At 43.5% G+C, this 24,448-nt stretch overlaps 1 protein-coding gene across 1 annotated transcript in view; it reads right to left on the bottom strand.

Moving 5' to 3' along the window:
- The window catches only part of SPTLC3 (serine palmitoyltransferase long chain base subunit 3), a 131,345-nt gene that overhangs the window by 16,975 nt on the left and 89,922 nt on the right, over positions 1 to 24,448 (bottom strand). The window contains exon 9 of the mRNA XM_007086809.3: positions 18,294 to 18,420. Coding sequence (XP_007086871.1) covers positions 18,294 to 18,420 — 127 coding nt within the window. The remainder of the gene's footprint in view (positions 1 to 18,293; positions 18,421 to 24,448) is intronic.

Here is a 24,448-nt window from a genome sequence, read left to right as displayed (position 1 = left end):
ATTTAGCACACCACCATGACAGTCGCAATAGTCAACGGACTGTCTATGGACAACCTCAAACATGCCCTTAGGCAGCATTGCTTGGAAAATGTTGTCCCTGTTTTTAGAGATGGGAGGAGTGTTTCCATAGAATATTTCTCACAATTTAAGAAGTTGACCTTTCTGAAAAATCAAACTGATGTTAAAGAATGCTTGAATGGCCTGAGAATGACTAATCTCCTTGTTTCTTGCCCCTTCTTTGTCTGTCCATTCACCCATGGCTTCTCCCCCCTGGCATGGGGGGTTGGTACTGGGGAGAGACCTTGGAGTCAAGTGTCAGTGTGACAGCAGGAACCCAGCAGTCTGTTATTTTAAGCTCTGGACACCAGACAGGACATTTTGTTTCCAACACACTTAGGGGCAGAGTGATCTCAGGAAAGATCAAGAGGCTACAGAGCAGCAAGAATCATAAGAATCACATTAGCAGTGACAAGCTTCCCAGTGGGATGGGGAAAACTGGAGTGGTTTGCTAAGAGGAACACACATTTTTATCAGGCACTGAAGCTCTCCCTTTTGATGTCCAGATTCCAAGGTTACAGCGTGTTTTATAGTCACATACTCATGTTCCAATGACTCTTCGGGCCCCTCAGTCATACCCCCGGGAATGCATGCAGGAGCAGGGAGGACGGACATTAAGGGTGGACAGCGGTCTGCACGGCCTGATTTCAAGGGCCCCAAGAGGACACCATTGCCTCCACTCCCTACCTGCTGCTCAAATATACCATCAGGCATTTAACTCATAAGGAGACGTGAGAATGGACATGTCCTGCACACCTATTATGAGCCAGAAATTGTGTTTTGGGGCCCTCTTTGCAGATACAGAAACTGAGGCTGGCAGATCATTAACGCATTACCCAGCTGACCCAGAAACTAGCCATACTTCCTGGTCCATCAAAGTCTGCTGTATGGGGAAAAGCTGGTAAATTCATGTCCGGTGAGGTGTGAATTCTATGGTTCATGGATTCACACATTTCAGAAATGAAAAGCACTCACTAGGTAAAGGAATCAGGCCAGCTGCTAAGGTGAAGCAGAAGATAAGAATATTGTGAGGCTGTTGGGAAAGAAGTGGTCTAATGGTAGGGCAAATATCAAGTAATAGATAATTGAGAGGAAGAGCCTTAAGACAGATCTAGGCAGAGTTAACAGAGTTTTCACACAACAATGCTTCAGAATAAATGATAAGATTTCATGCTAATTTGCATTTAAATAGAGAGCAGTATCTTAGCAAGTCACAAATTACGGAATTCTACACATTAAAGAGGGTAGTTTGGGAGACTGGGGCCTTCTGGAAACTTTGTAAATCAGTGATTCTTAAGCACAGGAACACACCAGAGTCTTCTGGGAATATTTCTTTCTCTAGAATATGTACAGTAAAGCCCCCCCTGTAGGTATTCTGTTCCAGAAACATTCCCAGGGTAACTGTGTTGTGCATCAGTTAAGAACCATTGTTGAAGTCATAACTTACAGTGTGGGTATTGATTCTGTTGATCTTGTGTGTCTGTTTGGAGGTGGGGGGCACCTGGGAAATGGGTAACTCACTTGCCATAATGCTTACACCACAGTCATGAGAAAGACCCGTGGAGTCAGACCACTGATAGTGGTGAATGCCACCCTAGGATTTGGAAGGTTTTGGTGGGAAATGGGGAGCCATGGCAGCATCATGAGCAGGGCGTGCCATGGTCTGAGGGGGTTGAGCAAGAGGAAGCTCATGGTGTGTGGCATGTGGATTAGGATGAGGGGGAAAACTGGAAGTGGCAGGACAAGTAGGAAGCCAGAGTGGCAGCAAACATCTGAAGTGGGTGAGGAGGTGTGTGTCAGCAACTGTTCTGATCTGTGGCGGGAAGGCAAAGGAGGTGGCAAAGGACAGGTCCTGAGCAACTGGGTTCATGGGATTTCCTGGAAGGGCTCTGAGAAACATTGCAAGTCAAAGTGGCCATCGGGGAGCCCCATCGAGGCAGCTGCCTACATAATCCAAGCCTCTGGCTTTCCAAGTATCTGCTGGGGAAGCCTCAGAGAGCGGGTGTGGGGATCAGGGACATTAACCAGTGTTTAAGACTTAATTAGGTTAGGGGCACCTGGGTGGCTCTGTGGGTTAAGCGACCGGCTTCAGCTCAGATCATTACCGATCACACCGTTTGTGAGTTTGAGCCCTGCATCAGGCTGGCTGCTGTCAGTGCAGAGCCTGCTTCAGATCTTCTGTCTCCTTCTCTCTCTGCACCCTGCCCCTCCCGTCCCCCAACTATTGCATGCTCTCTATCTCTCTCAAGAAAAAAATAAAACATTAAAAAAAAAAAAAGACCGGGGCGCCTGGGTGGCGCAGTCGGTTAAGCGTCCGACTTCAGCCAGGTCACGATCTCGCGGTCCGCGAGTTCGAGCCCCGCGTCAGGCTCTGGGCTGATGGCTCGGAGCCTGGAGCCTGTTTCCGATTCTGTGTCTCCCTCTCTCTGCCCCTCCCCCGTTCATGCTCTGTCTCTCTCTGTCCCAAAAATAAATAAAAAACGTTGAAAAAAAAATTAAAAAAAAAAAAAAGACCTAATTAAGTGAGCCCATAGGAGGGACTGGGCTCTCCCCGAAGAAAGAGATTCGAGGAGAAGGGCATCTGATGTGAAGGAGATTCTCCACTGGTGGTTTTGAGATGGAGAGGGCTGCATGGTAAGGAGTTCAAGCAGTCTCTAGGAGTGGAGAGGGTCTGGCTCACAGCTGGCAAGGAAATGGGGACCTCCCTCTCGCAACCCCCCAAACTAGAGTCTGCCACAAACATGTGAGCTTGGGAGAGGAACCTGAGCTCCAGAAAAGAGGCCAGCTGCAGACACCTTGATTTGGCCTTGTGAGAACCTTGAGCAGAGAACAAACTGTGCCCCGACTCCTGACCCAAGGAGACTGAGATAATAAATGATGTTGTTTTAAGCCGCTAAATTTGTGGTCATTTGTTATGCAGAAATAGAAAACTAATACATTCATTCTTTCTAGCCCCGAGCACACGCTGGGCTTCTCCAGGCACAAATCCACCTGCTTAATCCTCCCCAGCTGTGGCTGGTAGCATAGCTGGTTTTCTCTGCAACTTGTCCTGACAAGAGAGGGGCTGGGGCATGGCATTGGCTGCATTTGGGAGTTTTTGCTGCTTGGCTGAAAATGACCCAGTGGAAAAACAAAGATCAATGTGGAACAGCAGCTCCCCTTCACCCTCTAAGATGCTACAGCTGGAATCATGTTCTTTCCTTCTCCTGTTGTGCTGAGCTAACATGGAATTTCATGTGTGCTCCATCACAAACTCCCCCATCTCAGAGTCCAGCCACACAGAGGAGACAAAAGCGAAGAGGAAGCTTCTGTAGGGCTCACGGTGTAAAAGGATATCTTGTTTGTGGGGAGGGTGGAAGGAAGTGGCCACACTAACCTTTTGCCCCAGTGCCATCTAAAAGACACACAGATTCTCTTTACACTCTTGCTAGGGAAATGTTTTAAGGCCTCCAAGCAAGTGCAGAATTTACTGAGCTGCCCTAAGCCTCTACCCTTGCCTAATTCCTAAGGTGAAGTAACGAAGGGCGGGTTTTGCGAGCCACTCCTGCACAACCAGACCAGCTTCCTCTGCTCGCTCAAGTTCAGTTTGCTGGCTCATTCTGTGTTTATTGGATAAATGCACGTTGTCCTACGTACACATAAGCAGCACCAGGGCAGAGAGGCGATGCCTATCACTTCGCTCACTCACCCCAACCTGAGGTCCATGCATACAAAAAGGCCAGGTAGGACTTTTTACCCCCCAGCACAGGTGATTAATCACGATGGAGGCAGCCCCTCAGTTGAAAGCCAGCGGAGCGTAGCGCCTGGCCATCTGTTTTGTATTAGCTGTTGCTGAAATGCCAGTGGCCTGAAACCTTTAGAAAACACAGAAAGCCCCGAGTCTCTTTCTCTGCCCCTGTCTGGTCCCCAGCGGGTAACCAAGCACATATCTTCAGGAAGCAGCAGCTAATTCCTCCCTCAACAATGCCGGGGCCCTCTGATGGCACCGTTCCAGGTGGGTTCTCTGTGCACTCCTCTGGCATTCACTGAGGGACTTCCAAGAGACAGAGCTAACAGCATGTTGCCAGGTTTGAGGGGGGAAAAGAAATTGTAGGAAAGCTGACTTTTCTGTCTGCTCTCTGCCCCCGGTAGGTGCTAAGAAGTGAGAGACCTTTTAAAACCCCATATCTAATTATTAGAATTTCTTTGCCCCAACCAGAGTTCTTTTTTGGTTTTCCCTGCCTCTTCCTTCTTTGAGGAAGAAACAGAATTCCTGCTGAAGAGTATATTAGTAAGAACAGCCCCAGATGAGCTTGATGATGTGGATGGATTAGGGTAGTTTTCAGCTCCCACACAGCACTGAAGAAAAGCAACAGCATATAAGGGGAGTTTGTGAATGGATCTCATGTCAAATACAAGCAGTAAGAAAGTGAGAAAGTTTGACTGGAGAGCAAACTGCTGTCACCCAGTATAGTCCTCCCGCTCCCCCTCCCCAACGCTAAATCTTCCCAGTTTAGTCACTCTCATTTTTAAACCTATCAAACTCAAGTGTAAAAATATGTGTGCCCTGTTCCAGGACCCAGAGCAAAGGTCCAAGGTCACAGCTGGAAGGCACGGGTACCACTTTCTCCAAGCCCATGTGGGGTTAGAAGCAAGGTCAACACCTCACCTGCCAATCTCATGATAGAAGTTCACAAATGACCAGGATGAAGGAATTAATCCATACAAAATGATTTAAAGATGAGGCATGCTTGTATTTTCTAGTTCAAATGCATGATGTGATAAGCCTCACTTTTTTCCCCTTTATCTTTAGATCCCTTTATCTCTTCAGAGGGTTAAAAAAAAAAAAAAAAAGGAAATTAATGAATTTCCTTTTAAGACCTTGCCATTTTATTCCTCTTTTTCCTAATAGTTGAATAAAAAATAGAGTTTAAGCCTTCAGTTTTTTTTTTTTTTCAAATTTCAGATATGGGCCAGTATGAATGATCTGGTGTGAACTTACCCATGTAGAGATAATATACGTGAACTAGTGCTTCTCAAAGTAGATGAAATGCCTCAAGAGAAGTTGGGCAGGACCGTATATTCATATGAACTCAATGTTGATATGAATGCTCTAGTTTTATTTCTCTGCCTGCACAGAATTCAGTCACCTCTTGTGATGAGTCACATTGACCAGCCAACTGCTGGGTGCTGGTATGATGAGCATCAGAGGTTCAGTGCTTGTTCAGAACTACTTAGCCCCCTTTGAGTTCATGGTCCCCAAAGAACCCAAGGGTGGCTGTGTGACAGGGTTGGGGTGACTCAAAATGAACACATCCATTTTAGATAACTAGCCTAAATCGGTTCATGTGTATAAACTTCATGTTTTAAATTGCAACTTACAATATTCTGTCTCATCACATTTCCCATTCCAAAAAAAAAAAAAAAAAAGTCCTACTTGTCTGGGAATATGTTACTATTTCCAAAATATACATTCTTCTCTGTTCTGGCCTGACGTCCAGAGCTGTCCCAATTTCATGCCATTTTAATTTCTCCTGGAGAAGCATTATGCCCAGGGTCCATTTTCTGTCTCCAAAAAGTGCACAGTATTGAGGAATTTAGCAACATAATAATGATAATGATCTTGATAACTGCCATGGCCTGGGACTAGGTTCTGTGCAAAAGAAGCAGAAATGGTTGTACTAAAATCCAGACTCAGAGCTCTGAGAGTCCCTATAAAAGGGAAAGAGGTTCATCTTCGGTTCTTTGGACTTTGTTTTTCTTCTTTTCTTAGCTACTTTTATTCCATTCCTGGTCAAGAATTTATTTACTAAGTCAATAGAGAAAGACTGGGAAACTGTCTAAAGTATACAGTGTCTTCCTACAGTATACATCCATCAAAAGTCTGGGGAAAGAATGTCCTGGACTGAGGTTAAGTACTGTGGCAAAGACTGGCTAGCTATTCACTGAACCCATTTCCTTCTAGGCAGACAGTTACTTCATTTCCGTGGCTCCTTTGTGGTCAGGCAAGGTCATGTGGCCAATAGAGTTATGGCCAATAGAATGTGGGCAGAAATGAAATGTGCCTTTCCAGTCATGGCCCATAAAAACGTTATATACACCATGCTCTATTCTCCTTCCTCTTCAGTGGCAAGCTTGGAAGCCATATGTTGAAGCTGGAGAAGCGACAAGATGGAAGGAGGCTGGATTCCTGGAAGAGAACTACCTGTCCAACAGGAACACCCATTTTGGACTTTATATGGCCAAAAAATAAATTTCTATTGTGTTAAGTCACTAATATATTGGGACTTGTCTGTTACAAGAAATGAATTACTTTAACTAACACTAGCCTTATAAGACTGTATATACCATGAAAACTTTCAAGGATTTAAAATCCTAATGCTCTTCTACTTTTCATTGACTCTATGGTGTAAAGGGAAACTGTAATTTTTCTGTGGGAATTTTAGTTTCTCAACCTCTCATTACTAGTCACCAAGTAATGTCATGAAAACATGAAGTTTCTTGATTGAAAAAGATCCTAAGTACAAATCATCATTAAGATGGAGGAGGGGAGAGATGGGGGTCCCTCCAGCATATTCAGTGGAAAATGCCATTTTGGATGCCTAAGAATCAACCTACTCTTCTCTATTTTAGATATGTACTTTGCCTTGGATGGAGAGGATTAGCTGGTGGCCAGGTCTTGCTGATTACTGTGTATAAAAAAGTCACATGCACTTTTGAGCTTTGGATGTCTCCATAGGAAATGTTAAGTAAGGGATTCAGCTAACTGCTTGTATAATTAAAGGAAAAACTCCATTTTTTATTTCTGCTTTTTGGGTATCATTGGCTTGAATTACCCAGCTTACTCACCTCTGTATTCAATGGTGTCTAGACAAAGTCTTAGTATATGTAATAATATAAAAACATTCATTTATCAAAAGAATAGAAAAGGAACTCTAGATTTGGTCCACACATGTACTTGTCAAGGAAGTGATTCTAACTCCAGTATTTGAACCAAAGTAATTCTATAGGTAACCTATAAAGAAACGATATCATAATTGTTGATAGGTGGTGATTAGATTCTAAGCCTTGTCCAGGAAATCTCCATGGCCCCAAATCTATTCATTCACTTACATATTTGATACTTAAGGCACAATTAATTAACCAATCACTAACTACTTGGAGGGCTGGGTTGGGAGTGTGTGACTAACATTGGAGGAGGGTAAAATTGCAGGAGATGGAGGAGGGAAGGAATATTTTCTGACTGCAGTCATTGAGGTAGGGCTTAGAAGGCTGAATAGGGGTTAGGAGATAAAGAATGGGTATAAGTGGGTTGTGGGGAGAGATGAACACCTTCCAGAGAGAGGAAACATCATGAACACACATAAAGAAGCTACCAATTCCTGGTGAATAGTTGATGGGATATGGCCAAAGCTTACACTGAATGCAGTCATTCATTCAGTCAACATGTACTGCTTGGGGCCAGGGACAGTGTCCTTGCCCTCACAGCATTTGTGTTCTCCTTAGGGAGATAGATGATAACCAGGGAAGCAAGTATACAATTCCAGGTGGTGCAAGTGCTATGAAGAAACATGGTGCAGAACAGGTGAGTAACGAGAGTAACCCACAAAGAAGAGGGTGATATTTTAGAAAGGGTGGTTAGGGGAGATCCCTCTGGGTTGGTGGCAGGAGTTAGAAAGGTCACTCCAGCATGAACCCCCATTTCAAGACCCTGAGTTTGGTTCTGAGACTGTTCTGAGAGATGAGCTGGAATGGCAGAAAGCATAAGGGCATTTGTGTCTGGGTCCGGAGCAAGGAAGGTCTTATATGGTGGTCGAGGAATCAACATGAGGAAATGTGGCAAGCCTCCGGGGAATCAGAGAAAGTCCCAATTGTTTTCTTTCATTTTGAAGATAGATTTGTTTGCCAGGCTAAGAAAAATTTTATCAGTGACAATTTTTGACTTATCTGTGATTTTGAACATAATCTAAACTTGTTCAACCAACAGAATGTATGCTCCTTTTCCATTAGCTGTTGCTTTTTGCATAGAAACCAGTCATCTTTAGCCCCTCAGATATTCTCAGTGAATAGAACTGGGGGTTTTGCAATGAAGGGACAGACTACCCAATTTTAATTTTAGAATAAACAATGTTACCGTAAAATAGTGACACCATGGTATAATCAAATGTAGTGGTGTCTGGGTGGCTCAATCATTTAAGCATCCAAATTCAGCTCAGGTCATGATCTCACGGTTCATGAGTTTGAACCGTGCATTGGGCTGGGCTCTCTGATGTCAGCACAGAGACCACTTAGGATCCTCTGTCCCCCCCCTCTCTCTGTTCCCCCCACCCCACTCTCTCTCTTTCAAAAATAAATAAACATTAAAAAAATATAACCAGGGGCGCCTGGGTGGCTCAGTCGGTTAAGCGTCTGACTTCAGCTCAGGTCACGATCTCACGGTCCGTGAGTTCGAGCCCCGAGTCGGGCTCTGGGCTGATGGCTCAGAGCCTGAAGCCTGCTTCTGATTCTGTGTCTCCCTCTCTCTCTGCCCCTCCCCCGTTCATGCTCTGTCTCTCTCTGTCTCAAAAATAAATAAACGTTAAAAAAAAATTAAAAAAAATATATAACCAAATGTAGATTTAAAAGACATCCCCTCCTCATTTCAGGCACAGAGAGCCTCTCCATCCCAGAGGCTAATACTCAGAGGGAAAAAGGAGAGGGACCCCATTAGCTGAGAGCCTTCATTCCCCAACCCTGCCAAAGGCAGCATGGGATGTGCAGACAGAGTTCTGAGGCCCAGGTAAGGACTTCTTCACAGATGGAACATTATTTGAATACTTCCCAAGTCATGCAGGAAATAAAAATCTCAGAAAGATTTAGTGTCAGGAGGCCCTCTGTTGGGGAGCGTGTCTATTTAATACTTCCTCCTCAGATCCTGGGCCCATCACTGTTTTGATTTGCCGACGGGCAAAGGAGGCCAGCTTGAGGAAGAATTTCCTGTATTGGCACAATGGCTGGAGGTACTTAGCTTCCATTTGCAGATTCAGTGTCCCCATACTTCCTTAGCCTTATTGCTCAAATTCACCAAAACCTAGGTTTCCATGCTCTGTTAGGCTTGTTAAGCTTTTTATTCATATTGAAAGTGGAGAATTGAGGTAATGATTTTGATAATATCTAAGTTTGATTGGTAGTATCTAATATGATCAAGGAAGGATATGAGTAATATTGTGGCTGTGTTATCTTTTGTAGTAATAATCTCTGTGTACTATATTCAGAAAATATATTAAATTAGGGGTGCTTGGGTGGCTCAGTTGGTTGAGCGTCTAAATCTTGATCTCAGCTCAGGTCACAAACTCATCGTTCATGAGTTTGAGCCCCACAGTGGGATCTGCCTGACAGCGTGGAGCCTACTTGGGATTCTGTCTCTTCCTCTCTCTGCCCCTCCCCCACACATGAGTGTGTGTGTGTGTGTGTGTGTGTGTGTGTGTGTGTTCACTCTCTCTCTCTCTCTCTCAAAATAAACTTTAAAAAATTTAGAAAACATATTAAATTAAAAAGGTAAAACACCCTATTGTTGAGGGGTGCTTTGGTGGCTCAGTTTGTTAAGCATCTGACTTCAGCTGAAGTCATGATCTAATAATGGTTCATGGGTTTGAGCCCCGTGTCAGACTCTGTGCTGACATCTCAGAGCCTGGAGCCTGCTTGGGATTCTGTGTCTCCCTTTATCTCTACCCCTCCCCTGCTCATGCTCTGTCTCTCTCTGTCTCTCAAAAATAAAAATGTTAAAAAAAATTAATAAAAAATAAGAAAAAACAACCAAACAAAAAAAACCCCATCCTGTGAAATTCCCATCTTTTTGAGGACCGGTATGATGAATTGCCTTATTTCCAAGAAGAACGTAAATCATTGTTTCATCTTTTTTTTTTTTAATATTTATTTTTGAGAGAGAGAGAGACTGAGCACGAGCAGGGGAGGGGCAGAGAGAGGGAGACACACAGAATCTGAAGCAGGCTCCAGGCTCTAAGCTGTCAGCACAGAGCCCGACTTGGGGCTAAACTCACAAACCACGAGATCATCACCTGAGTCAAAGTGGGACACTTAATCGACTGAGCCATCCAGGCACCCCTTATTATTTCATTTTAATTTTACTTTTAGTTTTTCCTCTACCTACACAGTATCCAGACACATCTCTGCTGTTACCCCGAAACTCCCTGTTTAAGGGTAAAAAGGGACAAGTATGACTTTGAAGAAAAAAAGAGAATTTCATTTTTCTTAACTTTATTGTATAAGCATAGGATATTTTATTAACAATAATAAAGGTGTAGTCTACTGAAATTGGGTATTATACATTAGGAATTGGTATTCCGTATTTATTTTTTCTTGTAAGTAAATTTTCACTATTGTTTTCATTTCTAGGGATACTACTGGCCACTCAATTATAAACATCAAATATTTCCACACATATGATAGCAAAAAGACATTTTGTGATTCAAAAAGTTGGTGACCATCTCAACAGCCTAGCCCTGAAGAACCAGAAAGGAGAAGGATGGTTACATCATGGATATTATGATTTTACCACAAGTCATTTTGGTGAAATAAGAACTGAGTTAGCCAATGGAATGATTCAAATTTAAGTACTGACTTGTTAATTATAGCTAGAATTGTTCCAAAACTATTCCTATCTCTGGTTCAGTTTTATATCAAAAAAATTGATTTCCATAAAAAGTAAAAATATTACATGTCTGGATTAAACTTAGATATTTGGATAAATTGGTCTATAGGCTGCGGGTTGGCAAGGAGGCAAGTAAGTGCTTGATAAGAATATAGTTGCTATTTCATCCTGACCTGAAATTGAAAGTATTCCAAAATCTTAGTCTGATATTCAATAGATATATCAGGTTGAGTAGATCATGTTTATTTAGAAGAGTGTCAATATCATTTCCACACCATGTCATTAAAATTGTAACAATCACAGCAGGGAAATGAGTAGCCAATAGGAGGCTGACAATTATAGTGCAAAGTCAAGCAGACCCCATGTATTTACAGGAAAAGCCATTCTTCCCAAGTTATGAATATGAAATACTTTGTCATAATTTATTTTAACTTATTAAACTTCATTTGTCATAATTTAACTTAAACTTAGCAGTTGCCCATTGGGGATCTCCTTTCTCACCAAATGGATTCCACCTATTGAAGATGCACTAAGACTTGAAGTAATTATTGTACCTTGTCCAACCCAAGAGACACGAATTATTAGAGAAATGGCAGTCTCTCTGTCAGATGTCTACTATCAAATCAAACAACATAATCAGTATTGTGATCATGAACTCTTAATGACTTTATGTACTTCAAAAAGTTATATGGAAGCACAAGTTTAAGGGAGAGGCTATTGTGAGCACAAGTATCTCATGAGGGCACAAAGCCCTTGGCTATCAGGCACTAATGGGTTGTGGATTTCTTATGAATAGAAACCATCATCTTCATATCACTGGTGGTAAGCACAGTGCCTGATACATAGTAGGCTTCCAAAACATATTCTCCAAGTTGAATTAAAAAGAAATGTGCTAAGCCCTAATTGTGCATTGGCCATAATACAGATGATGATAAAATATCTGTTCTGGGCCATCTTTTCATCAAAAGAGTCAAGCAGAAATCTTTGAATATTTAATATCAGCCATCTCAGCATTGAACTTGCCCACCATGGTCAAGCCTCTTTCTTGGGATTCTTGCCCTATGTCTACATCTAGCTTTGCTCATTACGTTTATATTCTAATTATAATGTCACCAATGTCTGAAAAGGTTGTCTACGTGTCACCTATCATCACTTCATGTTTCATGGAGTGATGGGAGAATCCGATGGGAGGGAGAAAATGACTACAGATCATCATACAGCTGTGATCCTCAAAGTGTGGTCCCTGGGGCCACAGTATCAGCATTGCTTGGAAGCTTGTGAGACGTGCAACAAGCATTTCTGAGTCAGAAACTGTTGGCAATCCATTTCCACTATCTCTCCAGGTGATTATGATACAGGCTCAGATCTGAGACCCATGTTTCTGCATAAGGGAAAGGATAGGGTGTGGTGGGGTGTGCTTATGCAGAGAGAAATGTAAAGAAAACAGAGGATGAAATCCTGGCAAATGAAGACAGGGAACATGTCTAACAGAGAAGGGAAGTGGGGGGTGCCTGGGCGGCTCAGTCTGTTAAGCATCTGACTCTTGGTTTCGGCTCAGGTCATGATCTTGCAGTTCATGGGATCCAGCCCCGAATTGGGCTCTGGGCTGACACCTCAGAGCCTGCTTCAGATTCTCTCTCCCCCTCTCTTTCTGCACCTGTCCTGCTTGTTCTCTCCCTCTCTCTTAAAAATAAATAAAAAAGTACTAAAAGAGAGAGAGAGAAAAGGGGGGGGGGACAGACAGAAAAATAAAAAAGGAACCAGAAAAGAAGAGTGTCTGCACAACTAAGGGTAGACTGCAAAGAGAAGAAGAGGTAGAGAGGTCAGACCAGTCTGGCTGGGGAAGGGCCAGTGGAGTAGGTGAGCAGGGGTGACCTTGGAGGGAGCAGAGTCCATGGAAATGGGCAGAGGATGAGATGAAGTTGCTGAAAACTGAGTGGGGAGGAGGAGGGGAAGCAGGCAGAACCAATCAGTGTTTCAGGAAGGTCTGTAGCAATGGAAGACAGGCAACTTGCTTGCTGTTGGAAGAGGAAGAAGGGATAAGGGAAAACTTTTTAGGATGAAGGAAATGAACATGCCTGAGAAAAGAGGCAGTGCCTATAGAAGGTGGGGAGGGAGACAATCAAGCACAGAGATGTGGAGACTAGTCATTTATTTGCTGGGCTAAAAGGGAAAGAGAGGATTCTGTATTTGAACAAGTATTTGTTGAGAAACTGTAACTGCCAGGCACTATTCTCAGTGTAATGAATAAAATGGACAAAATGCTTGTTCACCTGGAGTTTACATTCTAATGAGGGAAAACGAAAAATGAGGAGATGCATATGTAATTTTTCAGGTGCTCATAAATGCCATGGACACTAAAGCAAGGTAAGGAGAGAGTGTAGTTTAGGATAGGGTCGCTCCCCTCACAGCTGATGTTTGGCAAAGATGCCAGAAATGTGAGGGAGTGGGCCACACAGATATTGGTCACAAATGCTGGTTTGGAGAGACCAACAAGGGCAAAGACCCGCTGCAGGAGCCGTTCCCTGAAGAATGAGGATGCCAGCTGCTTGGAGTGGACTGATGGTGGAAAGATGGTGGGAAAATGGAAGACCTTATCAGGAGAAGCCTTGAAGACCACATTCTGAACTCCACACTCCAGTAAGATGGGAAGCAATGAAAAGTTTTGCACTAGGGGTATTCTGAGTTACATTTCTTTAAAAGATTGCTTTCGTTTCTGTATGGAAAACAAGTCATCAAAAGGCAAGAGCAGAATGGAAAGAATATTCAGGAGGATACTCCAGTAATCCAGGTGGGAGCTGATAGGTAGAGTTGGGGCTGGCAAGAAGGGACCAGATTCTGGACATACATCAAAGGATGTGCTGTGGGATTTGCTGATGGAGTAGGTGGAGGTCTAAGAGAAAGGCAGAATCCTAGAATGAGTAAAAACTATTGAAAATTTGGAGGACAGAAAGCAGATGAGTTAAAATAATAGTAACTGTTAGCTTTAATTGAGTATTTACTATGTGTCAAGCATCGTGCTAAGTCCCTCACATTATTTATGCCTATGTATGACCCCAATTAAAGATAAGGGACCAAGGCTAAGCAAGACTAAGTAGCTTGCCAGTCACAGAACAAGGGTGGCAGGGAGACTGGGCTATATGCAGTCTGGCCGCAGATTGCACACACCCATTTTTTTTTTTTTTAACTTTTTTTGTTTTTGAGAGACAGCACAAGCAGGGGAGGGACAGAGAGAGAGAGGGAGCACACAATCCGAAGCAGGCTCCAGGCTCTGAGAGGTCAGCACAGAGCCTGACACAGGGCTTGAACTTGTGAACCTCGAGATCATAACCTGAGCTGAAGTCAGAAGCTTAACCGACTGAGCCACCAGCTGCTCCAGAGTGCACACCCTTAATCTTCCATGAGATACACCCTCTATATTCTCTGAGGAGGCAAAGATTACCCAGGGTGGGGAAAGGGAGAGTGCGGAAGGAGGCCAAGATTGGAAGTACAAAAAGAATATTACTGATTAATTAAAAAAATATGAATCAAAGATTTAAATAAATAATAAGACAGTTGTTGCCAGTGCTTTCTTAGGGGGGTTGCTATGGTTTGGGGCTTAGCCTCCCGTGGTGGCTTATGCCACAGCTAGGTGAAGAGAATGATCAAGCTGCAATCTTTCCGGACCCCTTCAAAAGTGGTGTCAGGTACAGAGGGTCCCAAATACTGAGTGATCCCTCCAGCTGCCGCATGGGCGTGGAATGGATTCCAGGCTTCCAGTCCTGTGAGATAAACATCCTCTAGATCTCGTTTAGCATAAACACTGACCTGAAATCGAGGAGCCCAGTGAGATGGAAGGTGAACCATGACGTATTTATTAAGCCGAGCACCGGGTCTGACACTCACAGGAACACCAGATTAATTCAAGACACATTTCTTGCCTTTAAGGGGCTTACAGCATCGACTTGGCTTATGGACCACCCAACCACCATTAGGATGGAGAAACCAAATCTCCACTTTGGGCTTATTGTGCAGCACGATGTGACAAGCCAGGAGATTAAAAGGGCCTTGGTGCATGTGGAATGCATGCATGGCCTGCAGCCCCTCGGCCTGTGTGCATTAACTCCAGGAGCAGCCTGGCTGCAGAGTGAAGGTGGCTGTGCATAAACATTGTCATTTCACTGAGACTGCTATTTCATCTTTGAACTTTGGCTTCAAAGGAACACTGACCTTATTCCTGTAGCTTGCCTCTCTTTGAAGCCTATGGCTTTGCATTGCAGATTAAAGTGAAGATATTCATCAAGGGACAGATCTGGCCAACTGCTCCCCAAACTCAACCTGAAACAAAGCCTTGAAAGGCTCCAATCACAGTTGCAGTGGAGTGGGCCAAAGATGAAGGTTCGGAGCCTGGCTCTCTTTCTCAGATCCTGTAAGGCAGCTCTGGCATGACATAGTGCATCCCTTTGAGCTCCGGGCAACTTTACCCCGAGAGTGTCCGTATATCTCAGCAGAAAGGGGTGAGTTAATGCAATATTCCCAACCTGTCCTATTCATTTCATTTAAAGCAGGCATTGTTGTAAATGAGGCCAGCATGAATATTCACTGGTGCCTTTGAATTCTTCAAAAGATGTGTCAGGCAGAACCATCTGAAACTTGGCTGATGATTCTGTCAATTTTCTTTTCTACTACTTTCCTTTGTTCATCCCTTTGAAAAGAAATTGTCCTGTCTTTCCCCTTGGGTCCTCCCATCTTGGCTCTTAGAAAACAGACACCACACATTGCCTTCTCTGTTCTTTTTTCTTTCTTTTCCCTATTAAGATGGCAGAAGGAGTAAAGTGAGAAAGTTTAACTGGGAGGTAAAAAGAATAATAACCAACTAATTAATTAGAAGGCTAAGAGAGAGAACCAAGGGAAATATCTCCCACCTCAGAGGAAGAAAAATTGATGCTAGAAGACTATCAAAGAACAAATGATCAAATCTTTCAATGTGGTTTTTCTGCAGATCTTCATCTGTGATCAGATAAACAGAGTGAGTTCTGTCTGTGATGAAGAGGTAAACGAATCCAGAGGAGGCAAGGAAATGATTATCAGGTTGGGTACATGTAAATTAACTGACTCTGAGAGCATATACACTAAAAGGTTTAAGAAATTAGTGCTCCTAATTTTTGGATAACTTCCTTCCTTCCTTCCTTCTTTCCTTCCTTCCTTCCTTTCTTTTTCTTTCTTTCTTTCTTTCTTTCTTTCTTTCTTTCTTTCTTTCTTTCTTTCTTTCTTTCAAGTTTATTCATTACATGAGAGAGAGAACACAAGGAGGGGAGGGGCAGAGAGAGAGGGAGAGAGAGAGAGAATCCCAAGCAGGCTCTGCACTGTCAGTGTGGAGCCTGATGTGGGGCTTGAACTCATGAACCACCAGATCATGACCTGAGCCAAAACCAACACTCAGATACTTAACTGAGGTATCCCCAGGCACCCCTCCTAGTTATTCATCTTTAAAATAATACCATTTTGGTCACTGTAGGACAATTCATTTAACTCGTATTTTAGCTTAAATTTCAAACAACTCTTTTCCATTAAGAAATGCATGAAGTTCAGGAAGATCATCAATATAGCTTCCTGAGAAGCCAGAGGTTCCAGACCAGTTTTTTCATGCAACTAGGACAGCTCACATGGGAGGAGCAACTCTATTTCTACCTTTGGTTTTAAAAGGTTGAAAGATTATCTGCTTATCTATGCCATATCCTTTAATTTACTAACTCCCTATCCCACAAATTTGGGTGTGGTCATATGCCTAGTTTTGGCCAAAGGACTATAAGCAAGGTGGTAAGTGTCTCTTCCAGGCGGATGCTCCTCTGTTCTCTGCCAGGAGACTGCCAAGCCTTAGGCTACAAGTAGCCTGAGTCACTGCCCCCATGGAGGACAGCTGTGCAGAGAGTTGTCTATTTGTATTAGACTTGACATGAGCAAGAACTAAACTTTGGTTCCAGGAAGCCATAGAGATTTTCAGGGTTTATTTGTTATGGTGGCATAACTTTTCTTATCCTGACTAATCCAGGGCCTTGGAGGACATCTAGTCTTACCTCTCTTCCATCATAAGAATCTTTCCTACAGCATCCCTGGATGTGGTCCAAATACTTATCACCTGAGATTTGAACACCTCAATAATAATAGCAAATAACAGTAGTGAGCAATTATAAGATGGTCACTAAATAATTGTTTTCAGACATAATTTTAAGAATTTTATATATCTTAATTTACCTAATTTTCACAGAAACATGAGCTCAATCAATATCATTTTCCTAATTTTACAGTGGGAGGAACAACACGTTGGGAGGTAAACTTGCTCAGAAGTGAACAGATAAGTTAAATCACTTGTTAAAGCATGAGTAAATAGCATCCCAGGAGTCACATCCAGATAGCAGCTTTCAGTTTATGCCTTTAACCATTGCACCACATGGACTCCCTAGATTGGATTTTCATTTCCTTTGCACGCAGACGATTCAACAAGAGACAGAATCATAAAACCCCAAAGACAAGGTTGGAAGAGACTTTGGAGAACAATCAATCACTGCATTTTACATGGAAGAAGAAAATCTTTCTGCAAGCCATTTTCCTGTTTTAGTGAAAAGGAAAGGTCTATCTCGGGGGTTTTCAAACCTGGTCCTAGGACCTCGGGGGCTGCCAGCATGAAGGTAGGTAGAGACACAACTTCAACCAGCTCAGCCCTGTTCTGATCTGTTGTATATAGGAGACTTCTGGGTAAAATTTGTATGTGAATAAAGTACTCTGCTGTTTTAATAAAATTGGGAAATGGATCTCCCCACGCTTGTACTGAAGCAGGAGGCTTGGAAGGTTGCACTCAACAATGGAGGGCTTCCCACCAGCTGGGAGGTGGGGGGGTGGGAGCACATGGATTTTATGGCTCAGGGACCAGTCCTGGGGCCACGATAATCTGCTACTTCCATAAATGCACTCACTCGATTGCCTGGCAGCAAGACTGCATTATTCATCATTGTATCCCCACTGTGATATGTAGTAGAAGCTCTGTAAGCTGTATCTAAGAGATAGAAGGAGAGTTCCAAAAGGCTTTGATGAAACAATTTTTCAAAGAGACGATTAAGCTCCTTTGGCTTGAGCAAAGAAACACACTTTGGCTGTGGTGACCCAAATGTCTGCAAAATGACTGGGAAGTTGTCGTGTGTGTTCTGTCCACATATCCTCAAATGGGCAGTGGTAACCAACCCCTGCCCAGCCTTTGGCTTGTTTCCAGGGAAACACAAGTGACGGCCCCAAGCAGGCACAGGCAAACACATACCGCTGTTTGCTTCATTTTAATGGAACTGATCACACAAAATTATCCAACTTTGCAGATCATGTTAAGAGGTGAATTAGAAAGTTTTCTTTGCTTAAAAAAAAGCATTTGTTTCTTTTTGTGTGTGTGCTAGTGTATTTTTGTACTATGGGGTATTATATATCATGTACAAATTGGGTTTGTACAAATTGATTTTACAAATTGGGTGAAGACAAAGGTATATATCTGAGAAGGGGGCAGATTGATAAGGCAGAAGGGAGACAGAGAGAAGTTTAAGGAAGGATTTATGGGAGTTGTGCTCCCCTCATACCCTCTTACCTTGTGTGGTTCCATCCAGTCCCATGATAAATTTCATTGATCTGATGATTTGCTCTGCTATCGGTGGGCTCATGGATGTAGCATAAGCAGCACTATGTGAGTGAACTCGTAAATAATCCACAAGGTCCTTTAATAAAAGAGTAAGCCCCAAAAGAAGCCAAATAAGTCTCAGTGTTTGTGGTGAGAATTATATCTCATCCCCTCCCCACCTACCATAGGACAAGACATTTGATTCTCGAATGTGGTCTGATTTTCAAGGGGGAATCACCAAAGCGTTTATTTTGTGTTATCTCTTCTTCTTAGCCTCTCCCTCAAAAACCTACATGGCATACAAAAGTGGGATGCTGAGAATTCGGAGTTAAAGTCTGTAAGGCAAAACCACATGTGTAAAGGAAAAACGATTTCCCAAACGTTTGTTGAATACCTTGCACGTAGGAGCACTGGCTTTGTATGCAGGAATCTCCAAAGAATACAGGATGCGCTTCTTGCCCTTGAGCCTACAACATTAGATTGTGCCCAGGGAAAAGTAATGGGAGGAAAAGTAACAGGACATGCAAACCTGTATATGCAATAGGGTGATAAGACTTCGGAAGACAGAGATGGGTATTGTTAGTGGGAGCAGAGTGGGAAGGAGGGCTTCAGTGAAGAGGAGGAGATGGGGAGGGAGGGCTTCAGTGAAGAGGAGGAATGGTCTTAAAGAATCAAGACAGATAAAGAAAAAGGAGTGGCAGAAGGGAGAGGTGGGAAATTAAACCAGATTATACATGAGGACCAGATAGACTCTGGTTATGCCTTGGTCAGCAGACAGCTATTGCAATTTTTGTGCAACGTTATTTGGAGTGCTGACCCACTGCAGATGCTGGTCTTTAGTGATAGGAATGACTCTTTGCTTGCATGCCTGACTCCTGAGGCCAAATAGAAGGTCGTAGGTAAGCTTGCTGAAAGCCTTAAGAAGCTCTTATAACACAATGCCACAGTGGGGAGGGCCACAAGCTTGCATCTGGCGGTGCTCAGTATTGACTGACCGGACCATCCACTGGTCCACCTGTGCTGGCTCATGGCTTAGGACCCTCAGGATGCTCTGTAGAAGAGCTAGTGGGCTGATGATAGTTCTCAAGTTAGCAATGAGTCAGAAAAGGATCAGCCACCTTCTCTTCAAAGATGAGGAGACAGTTTAGAATCCCACTGAGGGGTCTTTTCTGATCTATTCCCTCATAAGGTGAACTGGGTAAAGCCCTGCTTTGGGCAGACCCATCTTCTCCTAAACACCCATTTCCACCCCTAAGCCTGGGACTGTGCCCACCCTTCACTTTTCCATCTTGCTTGGAGAATGGGTACTATGGTTGTTCACAAGCATTTTAAACATTCTTTTTTTCTAAATTTTTTAATGTTTTATTTAGTTTTGAGAGGAAGAGTGCCAGTGGGGGAGGGACAGAGAGAGAGGGGGGGAACAGAAGATCGGAAGCTGGCTCCGCCCTGACAGCAGCAAGGCTAATGTGGGCTCGAACCCACAAGCTGTGAGATCATGACCCGAGCCAATGTCGAACGCCCAACCAACTGAGCCACTCAGGGGTCCCACCGTTTTAAGCATTCTTAGCTCATCTTCCTCAGTAAAGTGAACGACCCATCTCACAGGTGGTTGATGATGTGATGCACCTACCTGGCCCATGGGGGGGACTAGCAGCTCCATTCTGTCCCTTCCTGCCTCCTTCAATGTGTCCTTCATTCTAAATCTCCTCTTCCATCATCCTTCTTCCCCAACTTTCTTTCTATTGTCCTTCATTTCATACTCATTTCTTTCTTTTGTTTCTTCCTTCTACTCTGATTCCCTTTTTTGTTTCAAATTCTCCATTTAAATCTTTTTCTCCTCTCCATTCCTAAGTATTTCCTTCTTCCCTTCCCTTCCCTATCCTTTCTTATCCTTTCCTGTCCCTTTTCTTTCTTCTCCCTACCCCCGGGGCCTTCTTCTCTGCTTTCATTTTTCCTTCAGCAAATTTGCACAAGGACTTGCTCCAGGCTCTGTTCTAGATATGGGAGCCTAAGAAGAGAAGGAAGATATAAAGACTAGTCCCTGGTAGCCATTATCCACTTACATTAAAATTAAAATTAAGTTTCCATCTATGCTTTTGTTTAGTGAATCTCATACAGGCAGTTGGGTGGGTTTTCACCATAGTCAAAGAGTATGTGCATCATGATGGCCTGACTTAAAGCATTGGCCACACGGTATTTGGAAAGTTCACTCTGGAGGATTGGGGGGCAGGGGTGGGGATGGAGAGTGTGCAGCTCAGAGGGAGAGAGAGAGAGAGAGAGAGAGGTGGTCATTTTCCAGGGTAGCTGAAGCCAGGCTGTTCTTCACAGCATTATGCTCAGTGCTGCTCCATGAGCAACATCAAAGGTTTTCTTTCTCTGTTGAGAGTTGGTGCCTCCTGACAATGCTGGGGAAGCCAAGTAGGAGAGAGTGGGTAGGGCACAGGTGACAGGATGATGGGGGCTCATGTGGACTAAGGCTGGAAAGGGCTGCTTCAAGGAGGTGATCTGGCCTTGAAGGATGGATGGATTTGGACACATGCAGAGGAAGGGAAAGGCATGGGCATGTGCTAAAATTAGGAATGAGGCCGGCATCTTATCAGCAAAGCATAAAGAGTCAGTCGGGAGTAGAGGGAAAATTTCCCACGACAAAGTTATTCCCTTGAAGGGAAGCATGACCAAGGAGTTACAGGACAAGCTCTGGAACCTGACTGCTTGGGCTCAAATCCTGGCTCTGCCACTTACTGATGTGTGACCATCGGCAAGTTACTAAATCTCTCTGGGTTTTACTTTTCTTCTCTGAAAAATGAGATAATAGTAATGCTAACTTCAGGGTCATTATGAAAATTAAATGAGTTAATATATATGTAGTACCTAGGGGGCACCTGGGTAGCTCAGTCAGTTTAAGTGTCTAACTCTTGATTTCGGCTCAGGTCATGATCTCACGGTCTGTGAGAGCGCATAGGGCTCTGGGCTGACAGCACAGAGCCTGTTGGAGTTCTCTCTCTCTCTCTCTTTCTGCACCCCCCCAAAAATAAATGAAAAAAATTTAAAAAATCCTTAAAGATGTGTTTGGGTGGCTCATTAACCAACCAAAACATGGTTGAATAACAAGGATTTGGACCCAAACGGCCTGGCTCTGGAATCCCCACCCTTAGCACCACACTACAATACTTCTCCAGACCAGAGGGGCTGGCCTGGCATGCAGTGAGGCGGGCAGGGGAGCACAGAGACTACCACCTTCACTTGTACTTCACTGTGGTACTTTCCCTGATCCACAGATTGCTCCTTTTTGGGGGGAGGTGGGAAGAATCCCTAATATACTCAAGTGTCAACAGCACTAAACTACAGACCGAATCACATCAGTCTCAAAATTCTTTGGGGCTATTGCTCTTGTTTCTCCAAGGGGAGTGAGACCCCCTTGAGAGCAGGGATGGATTAAACACTCTTCTAAAGTCCAGAATGGTGGGTACCTAGCAGGGGCCTGGTAAATACTGATGATCTAATGAAAAGAAGAGGGGTTTTAGGGACTGAGGAAGGATGAGGAGGGTCCCTGAAGTATATAGGGTATATAGAGGGTAACTAAGCTGTATGCTTAGGAATAAGAATAGAAACATTCTCTTCGTTTTGGGGCATCACTGACAAAGATCAGACAAAGAAACAAAACAAAGCTTTCTTGCGTCCCTAAAGGGCTCTTCTCAATGTCCTCAGCCCCTAATTTTCCTTTCCAAATTGGGAAATTTCATAAAGCCAAGGTCATGTGCATTCTTAGTTTGAATAAATGCCTCATCAAAGCAGTTATCATTCCCTTTTAACATTAAGACTGTCTTGCCCACCATCTTATTTCTTTTAGACTGGGTCCCCTTCCTCTGAAGGTCTTAGTTTGTGGACAGCGCTAGTTTTCTTGTGTGGTTCAGAAAGTGGGGCTCTTTAAGTAACTTCTGCTGAGCATCAAGGAAGGTCTTGATGCCTGGTTTCTGGTTCCCTCTTCTCATTCCCCCACTGGGCACCAGGAGCCATGAATTAAGAGTTTGCTTTGGTCTTTTCAAGGAAAGTCTGGGTTATGTCTTCCTTCAGGGTGGGTTAGAGGTCTCCTCCTACCAAGGTTTCCAAGTCTTTTTTGTAAGTTCAAAACCCTGATTATTTTCTCTACCCATAGGCCTGGAGTTCAAGGGCAAGGGTAGTTTGCTGAGGAAGTCAGACAGGAGGCTCTTAGAATAAACATCTCGGTGTTCATACCGTGACCCCCATTTACTTCAAAGGGCTGTTAAATATAGCCGGGGCTGAGCAGACAGGGCAGAGCTAGCTTCTGCAAGAGGCCTGCCTTTGTCTGGCACACAGGCTTCTGGGGCTAACACTCACCCCAAACTTGGCTGCCCTGTCAGACTTCCCTCCTCCAGAATTCTAGTCCTGCCATCGATCAATCATTAAGGCTACCTTTTCTTCACTTGCTTGCAATCTTCTCAGCCTATGGAGACTATGAAAGCCAGTGGTTAGCAGCAGGCATGCAAGGGGACTCGGGATCCATGCCTGAGACATATTTGGACCCCTCAAAATCAGGGTCTTCAGTGTTGACCACACCTCCTTAGCAACTGGATCGACACACACATTAAAAAACAAAAATAAGAAACCTAGCCCCATCAGCTCAGGCTCTAACAGGTGGAGAGAAGTCATTATCTGATACTTCACCTCAAAGGTCTTGAAAGGACAGAATGTTCCAAGTTGGGTTGCTCATAGATCATCTACAGCAGTTCTAAACTCAAAGTGAACAAAATAGCAAAATCTTGCTGGCTCTGGAGAGACCATTTGGGCGGTCTCCCTAAAGCGGGGAGAGAAGGTCGAGGCCAGGGCAGTAAATTACAACAAGCAGAGATGAATTTGTCGGACGTTCTGTGACAGCAAGCCTGAGGCCAAGACAGAATCTTTACTCTCAGTGATACTATCTTAGCACCAAATCATTTTTTTCTCCCCTTGTTTCCAAACACTTTTCTTTCTGTGACATGTCTGGTGGCTAACAAAGACTGTAGTCCTGACTTTGATCAACTCCACAAAGACTTCTAGAGCCTCCTAGAAACTGCTATTAGGAATGTAGTCTCTCTACTTTTAACCCTAACACTGACATTTAAAAAGAGAGCCAGACAGTTGTACCTTTTTCTAGATATTTTGACCCAAGTAATTATTTTCAAATCTCAAGATTCACTAAGAACCCCATGAACATAGTGAAATTGAAATTATTAGGGTTTCAGAAAAATGTAAAGTTCTAGTGTGTGCATTTTAACATTTTTAGGGGTAAATTTTGTTGCTTTTGTACTCAAAGGTTAGAATCCTGGATATTTTGCAGTACACCCCCAAACTGAAGTATACACTGCAAAATATCTGGGAGAAAATATGATTAAACTCTGAAAACTCTTCTAATTATTTAAATAGGTAAGTGGAAAGATTTCTTTCAAATTAAAACTGTTAGCATTTGTCCAATCCTATGACCTATCAATTAAAAATCCTAATTCAAAACCAAAGTGAAAATTTTTTTTTGCAAAAATAATCCAAAATCCAGAGGATTGAAAACCATGAGTTAAATGGAAACCACACGTAATTTAAAATTAATATGACTTGGGGCACCTGGGTGGCTCAGTTGATTAAGCACCGGATTATTATTTTTTTAAATTTTTTAACGTTTTATTTTTTTTGAAACACAGAGAGACAGAGCATGAACGGGGGAGGGTCAGAGAGAGGGAGACACAGAATCTGAAACAGGCTCCAGGCTCTGAGCTGTCAGTACAGAGCCCGACACGGGGCTCGAACTCACGGACCGTGAGATCATGACCTCACGGACTGTGAGATCATGACCCGAGCTAAGGTCGGCCACTTAACCAACTGAGCCACCCAGGCGCCCCAAGCATCGGATTATTGATTTCAGTATAGGTCATGGTCTCACAGTTCCTGGGATCGGTTGGTGGGATCCAGCCCCACATCCTGTCTGAATCCCCTGGTTGAGATTCTCTCTGCCCCTCCCCTGCTCATGCATGTATGCTCTCTCTCAAAAATAAATAAATAAATAAACATTAAAAAAAATAAAATTAACATAACTAAAAAAAACCAAAAACTAAAGGTACAGACAAGCAGATACC

The sequence above is a fragment of the Panthera tigris genome, chromosome A3, assembly GCF_018350195.1.
Source record: "Panthera tigris isolate Pti1 chromosome A3, P.tigris_Pti1_mat1.1, whole genome shotgun sequence".
Lineage (NCBI taxonomy): Eukaryota > Metazoa > Chordata > Mammalia > Carnivora > Felidae > Panthera > Panthera tigris.
This window is presented reverse-complemented; position numbering and strand designations above follow the sequence as displayed.